General features: G+C 37.0%; 1 protein-coding gene and 1 long non-coding RNA gene across 2 annotated transcripts in view; both read left to right on the forward strand.

Moving 5' to 3' along the window:
* Window positions 1–7,100, forward strand: part of LOC107660294 (collagen alpha-1(XXIV) chain-like) — a 122,610-nt gene that overhangs the window by 67,201 nt on the left and 48,309 nt on the right. The window contains exons 18-23 of the mRNA XM_016449575.1: window positions 1,218–1,271; window positions 1,415–1,468; window positions 3,680–3,733; window positions 4,238–4,282; window positions 4,424–4,477; window positions 4,757–4,801. Of these exons, the coding sequence (XP_016305061.1) occupies window positions 1,218–1,271; window positions 1,415–1,468; window positions 3,680–3,733; window positions 4,238–4,282; window positions 4,424–4,477; window positions 4,757–4,801 (306 nt within the window). The remainder of the gene's footprint in view (window positions 1–1,217; window positions 1,272–1,414; window positions 1,469–3,679; window positions 3,734–4,237; window positions 4,283–4,423; window positions 4,478–4,756; window positions 4,802–7,100) is intronic.
* The window catches only part of LOC107660291 (uncharacterized), a 4,974-nt gene continuing 2,086 nt past the window's right edge, over window positions 4,213–7,100 (forward strand). The window contains exons 1-3 of the long non-coding RNA XR_001630987.1: window positions 4,213–4,282; window positions 4,424–4,477; window positions 4,757–4,801. This is a non-coding gene — a long non-coding RNA (uncharacterized LOC107660291). The remainder of the gene's footprint in view (window positions 4,283–4,423; window positions 4,478–4,756; window positions 4,802–7,100) is intronic.

The raw sequence follows: 7,100 nt of genomic DNA on the forward strand, positions 1-7,100 counted from the left end.
TACCGTAAAATTAATGTCCAATACATGTAATGTCCAATACAGTTTTTCACCGTATATAGTGGGGGAATTTACCGAATAACCATTTAACAGGTTCTTACTGTAGCATTTTTACAGTCTTTTACCGTTAAATTCACGGTAATTTTTTACAGTGTATATATATATATATATATGAGTGTGAGTGTGTGTGTGTGTGTGTGTGTGTGAATTGTATTTATATTATCATATTTTTAAAATCATTTTTTAAGATTATTTTTCAATTTTTTTAAAATTCAATTATTCAAACTGCTTAGAATCAGCATAGTTCTGTTCACTATGAAAACAAAGTTTATTCAGAAAAAAGTAAAGTATGAACATAGTTGAAATATGACTAGCTGTGAAACGAGCAATATTCAGTTAGTTCAAATGTACGAGACTGAAAATTTGGATTTATTTATGATAAATATATAAACCTGGTTATTGTGTGTTTAAAACACATTCAGTTTATAAATGTTATTACAGAAATCTGACCTGTTTCATTTATGTATGACTGAAAAAATATAAATCATGTTAAGTTTATTAGTTTGTTTATGTTAAAACTGTGTAATCCAAATGTATAGAAATGCTATATGTGACCCTGGAGCACAAAACCAGTCATAAGGGTCCATTTTTCGAAATTGAGATGTATACATCACATGAAAGCTGAATAAATAAGCTTTCCATTGATGTATGGTTTGTTAGGATAGGACAATATTTGGCCGAGATACAACTATTTGAAAATCTGGAATCTGACGGTGCAAAAAAATCAAAATATTGAGATAATCATCTTTAAAGTTGTCCAAATGAAGTTCTTAGCAATGCATATTACTAATCAAAAATTAAGTTTTGATATATTTACGGTAGGACATTTACAAAATATCTTCATGGAATATGATCTTTACTTAATATCCTAATGATTTTTGACATAAAAGAAAAATCTATCATTTTGACCCATACAATGTATTGTTTGTTGGCTATTGCTACAAATATACCCCAGCGACTTAAGACCAGGGTCACATATGCAATTCTAATGCATAAATCTTAAATATTTTTTGAGTGTGATATTTGAAAATCAAGTAATGGTGAACTTCTGGTTAAGTAATGGAGATATGCTGGTCTACGCGTGTGGGAATCCTGTCTGTGTAGATGGATTTGGTGTTTCATGCAGACAGTGAGGAGACTTTGTGTATTGTTTGTTCCAGGGAATGGCTGGTAATCCAGGGCCGACGGGACCACGCGGAAAACCAGGACCTCTCGTAAGAACACCTGCGTTCAATACAAACGAATGCTGCCGACTGTCAGTAAACCAGCAAATCTGGTTGGAAATCTGAGAGACTGAACTATGATCACCTTTGATGTATTTTTGTGATGTTTATAGTTGATATTCTCTCTCTGAAAGGGGAAACCGGGTGAACCGGGACCGCAGGGGCCTCCGGGGCCACCAGGACCTGAGGTGAGAACCAGAGCTCAGGATTGTGTGGAGCTTTGGTTTTGATTGAGTCATGAACAAACGTCCAGTTTGCTTGTACTGTAAATCAGTGAGAGCTTTATAACAGTACAGCAGATCCTTACATAAAATGATATAAATATCAGTGGTCGCTCTATATCTCCAATAATAAGATGAGATTGAAATGATCCAAACATATAATGCAATGATAGAGAGCTGAAGAAATAAAGGCTCCTCAGAAGATGTGAGATGTTCTGGAGCCTCCGCTGAGGAACAGTGAAAGTAAAGCTTCTGGAAACAAACGCTCCTCAAAAGATCCTGAGGATCAGTTACTGGATGAAAACTCTAAACTATCAATCAGAGACAGAAGGCATGTAGTAGATTATGTGTGAGAGGTTTAACAGCAACGTTTTGATCATTTAGAGGCCTTTGTGTATCAAATATGATACAGTACAGTGGCCTGGCTTCACAGACAGGGCTTAGATTAAGCCAGCATTAGTCCATAGTTCAATTAGGACATTTTAGTCATTTTTATAAACATGCCTTAGAAAAAAACATTACTGGTGTGCATCTTGAGACAAAACAAATGCACTGCCATATTTTAAGAGCAGTTAGTGCAAGTTTCTTTCAGTTGAAACAGCTCAGATTTACATTTTAGTCTGGGATTAGGCCTAAGCTTTGTTTTTTACTGGATGAAAACTCTAAACTATCAATCAGAGACAGAAGGCATGTAGTAGATTATGTGTGAGAGGTTTAACAGCAACGTTTTGATCATTTAGAGGCCTTTGTGTATCAAATATGATACAGTACAGTGGCCTGGCTTCACAGACAGGGCTTAGATTAAGCCAGCATTAGTCCATAGTTCAATTAGGACATTTTAGTCATTTTTATAAACATGCCTTAGAAAAAAACATTACTGGTGTGCATCTTGAGACACTGACATATTTTAAGACCAATCAGGGCAAGTTTCTTTTATTTGAAACAGCTCAGATTTACATTCTCGTCCAAGCCTTAGCAGGCTTTATAGAGTTCACTCTACAATTAAACTATCAGATGCATCAGAAATGTAGCTCAGCCTAAGACTAAATAACATTACAAACACTGCAAGCAGATGAAATCACCTGACTTATTCACCATTTCTGCACTGATTTTGAAGGAAATTTCTATATTTGTATGGTAAGTTTGGTGAAAGATTTCAAGATTTCACGCTCTTATTAGATCAGTGCATGTGCTTTGTGCAACCTTCTTTAATACAACAAAGCATTAATCACATTAGAGCTGTTTATAGTCTATTTGTGTTCGTTTTATTTTTTTGCCTGTTGTTAATCCCGAACATGACTGTGGCTCCTCGCAGCCGTATCAGAGTAAACGCAGAAGCATCTGTGCGGCAAATGTATGAAACTCATCCAGCGCAAGAGATTAGCGTCTCGTGTGCTAGTTTGATAGCAGCTAGGTGTCTGGGAAGTTGCCCTCTAGTGGCACTTCTGTGTGATTTCATGCTCATAATGTTCCTTATTATTATTAAATATATTATTAGAATTATTATTAAATAATATTTTAATTACAACATTAATTATGTAATAGTATGTATAATTAATTATTAATAATGTTAATATTATTAATAATAATATACGTTTCAGATCTTTTTTTAAATATCTTCGAAAATTTTGTCATATTGCATTTGGTCATATTACGAAATAAAATGCATTTTGAATGACATTTTTGTTGACATCAAGAGAAAAACAGATCCTCAGCATTCCTCTCAATCCCAAGTGCTCTAAAATGAGCTTCCGACCTGAGAGAGACATCAGCAGTAGTAAACTCTTCTTCTCTCATGCATGTGAATGGGTGGAGTGGTTTAAATATGCTGTCAAACTAATGCTGGACTTTGCTTTGGATGGATTTTGGATCTCCATTACCTCTCACTGTCCATTCACATCAAAACAAGCCAAAAAGAACACGTCAACACACACACAACTCACTCTAGTTGAACATTTCTGTTGAATAACACAATAATTCTCTTAAGTATAGAAAATACTAGTTACAAATGTAAACCCTGCCCTGCCTGACCCTAATTTACAGCAAGTGGGTGTGGTCTGATGACAGGTGGGCGGAGCTGTAATGACAGAGGCGGGGCAGCCGTTAATCAACGTACAAGGTGAATGTAAGGTGAAGCTCGTAATATGTTCTTTATGTATTTCTGTCCATGTTTTGTAGGGTTTCCCAGGAGACATTGGTGCACCAGGACCCAACGGCCCCCTGGGACCAAAGGTGCATATGTTCTCTGATTAAAATCATGAATGTTTGTTGTTCCAAAATCTAGAAAGCTGCTTGCCTAGACGCCTGTATAGCATTGTATTTGTTCCAAAAGGTGGCATCAATCTTATGCTGCCTTCTGAGATAGCTTACTTTTCGATAGTAGACAGCGAGGCCCCTCACTAGAGATGTTTTGTTACTCTTACCCAGTATGTTATGAGTTTTTATATAAAGACACCTGTTTTTCCCAGTGTTCCTCACTGCACAGAATTGTGTGTGTTTGTGTGTGTGTGTGTGTGTGTGTGTGTGTGTGTGTGTGTGTGTGACCTCTACAGTAGAATAGAGCTGCAGTAGAGTCATTTCAGTGATGTTCTTCTGCTTTTCTTTCATCGCCTCGTTTCTCTGCAAGCTTGTGGTATGATGTGTACATTGAAGGAATGTTTTCTTGTCTACGGGCGATGTTCTGTGGGATCTGATTCCTGGATATTTACCAAAACGCTTCCTTGTGTGTTTCTCTAGGGAGACGAAGGCCCCCCGGGTCCACCTGGAAAGCCTGGTCCCACTGTAAGTGTTATTCTTTTTCAAGAATCACCTTGATTAAACTCAGATGAGGAGATGTGATGTAGTAATTTGTTGTACTGAATGTATACAGGCAAATGCATTTACAGTCACACCTATATGTGTGTGTTTGTTCATCCATTACAGGGCCGAATTGGTCGGAAAGGATTCATTGGTGAACCAGGACCTGAAGGCCTGAAGGTAAGTGTCTCCTCACCAGCAGAAATTATCCCATCTGTCCAATATACAAAAAACCCAACGGCGATATTATATCCAGTATTTCCCAATGTTTCTGTGTGATTGTTCACATCATTCTCTAATTGGTCAGTATATCAGCCATCCGGGCCAAATGTGAGATTTCTCACATATGATAAATTAATATTAGGGTTTGGTTTACAGTCATAGATTCTTGATGATTCAAGTGTTTCATTTTGGTGATCTGATTTTGATATTCATTTTTGTCTTTTTTCTTCTTCCCAGGGAGAAATTGGTGACCCAGGGAATCCTGGGAAACACGGCCCCCCTGTAAGTACAAATATCTATCTATCTATCTATCTATCTATCTATCTATCTATCTATCTATCTATCTATCTATTGTCTGACTGACTGTCTGTCTGTCTGTCTGTCTGTCTGTCTGTCTATCCGTCCATCTGTCCATCCGTGTTTTTTTGTAAACAAATTTGTTACTCTGACTGAACTCTTAGTTACGTTGTTTTTTGTTGAATTACTTGCAGTTTTCCGTTTCACAGTTGTGAGGTTTCATTGAGCAAACGTGTTTGTTTTCGTGTTGTGTGTTTGTTTATGCTCTTGTAAAATCAGAGATGTGTTGTGAGGATCTAACGCTGTGTGAGAAAACAGTGCTTTAAAAAGAGCCTTTTAATGCGTTTCATGAGAACTTCCTCCCTCTTGTGAACTTCTCCAGAGGGATTTAGGACACACGCAGCGATTGCTCTTGGAAAAATGTTTATCCCGCGGTTTCGCTCCATCTTCCGATGGGAAGACGAGACTGCATTCACGTCTGTGTGAGGAGGATTTGCTTTAGATACGACACAGAAAACATGTGCGCTGTATTTCTATGTGATGAACTCAAGTCATAATATTTGCATTCTGGCTTGTGTTCGTCTATAGTGTAAGAGCTCACATGTGTGACGCATTAGAGATCAGCCGCAGAAAATCTGTGCAGGGGCCCAGACAGCCCCACTTCAAGAACAGCAATCTGGAGAACACAAGGTCTTTAATGAACGCCATGACATCACTTTCAAAATCAGATCAGACGGAGGGGAAAATGGTTTAAATCTGCAGATTAGTTGCTGAAGTTCTCAACCTTTTAAAGTCCATTTACACCAACTCTGACTTTTTAGCACAAAAAACTTGCAGATTAAAAGTTCAAAGTCGTTATTGGTTCTTCAGCACGGTATTTTGATCTCTGGGTTTTTCCGCTAGCTGGATGCTTGGCACTTTTTTATTGCCTTTTTTATAGCCTCATGGTTCCATCTTTGTTAGTTATTTTGTAGTTGAACTAATATTGTGACAGAAGTTTATACATTTGTGACAGGAAAATGCATTTAAAAATTAACTGGAGTTTGGGTGTCACCTGGTGGCTATTTTTGGTATAGTCAAGTCAAGTCAAGTCACCTTTATTTATATAGCGCTTTTAACAATACAGATTGTGTCAAAGCAACTGAACAGCATTAATTAGGAAAATAGTGTCTCAATAATGCAAAATGACAATAGTAAACACTAATTTTTCAGTTAAAGACAGTTCATCATTGAATTCAGTGATGTCAACATCCAGCTCAGTTTAAATAGTATCTTTGCAATCAAGTCAACGGTATCGCTGGAAATGAAGTGTCCCCAACTAAGCAAGCCAGAGGCGACACCTCTGGCTTGCACCAACAAAATCTCACAGGAACCTACATTTTTTTAATATCAACTTCCAATTTGGAACATAACTTAGTTAAGACATATGGCTTTAATTTTAGGTTTCAAAATTGTATATATTTCATATTAAAAAAAATACAAGTACACTAGCATTTATTTACAGTAGATTTAAACTTCTGTAACATTTTTACACTTTCAGTTTTTGAAATGCGTTTCTATTTTGTGACATAATTGTTGCCTATTTTTAAGTGTGATACAGGCTGGAGTCGCTTTCATTTCTTGTAGCTTCATCTTCATCCACTAGACGGCATCCGAACATGGGTTTCAGTTGGCGTTAGGTTTGATATCACACTAAAATCATTCAGCAGGCATTTTCTCTGAGGACACACAATAACAGAATCATTTCGGTTATAATCGAAAAGCTGCTGGATGATGTAGATGCTTTAATATGGCTTTTGACATATCTGGAGTGTTTTTAGCTGCAAAATATCTGTCCTCTGAGGTTTCGATGACACAGATCTATGTACTGCTAGCCGTCGCTCGGCTCTTCCAGGAAAATATGGAAAGCCTCATCAATCCCAGCGTGCACTTGGTGTCTTTCCTGAAGAACATCTGTGATGTCTGGCATGCTTTCAGAAAGCTTGTTTTTTTTATTTCTCAGTTCTCTAGAATCCCCTCATAGTTTCTTATATAATATGTCAATGTTCTCGGTCTCAGATGTTTAGAGATATAAAATGAACATGGACAGCAGCTCAGATCATTTAATCTTAGAGGAGTTTGATGAGAAATTAGTTTTTGATAGCAGATTTTGGCATCTTTGCAAATCTGAGCATTTTTTATCTCTCTTGTAACTCTAGAGGAGACGTGAGATTGCTGGTGTTTTTTCACACACACACACACACACACACACACACACACATATATATATATATATATATATATA

Source organism: Sinocyclocheilus anshuiensis, unplaced genomic scaffold, assembly GCF_001515605.1.
Source record: "Sinocyclocheilus anshuiensis isolate Anshui unplaced genomic scaffold, SAMN03320099.WGS_v1.1 scaffold1457, whole genome shotgun sequence".
Classification (NCBI taxonomy): Eukaryota; Metazoa; Chordata; class Actinopteri; order Cypriniformes; family Cyprinidae; genus Sinocyclocheilus; species Sinocyclocheilus anshuiensis.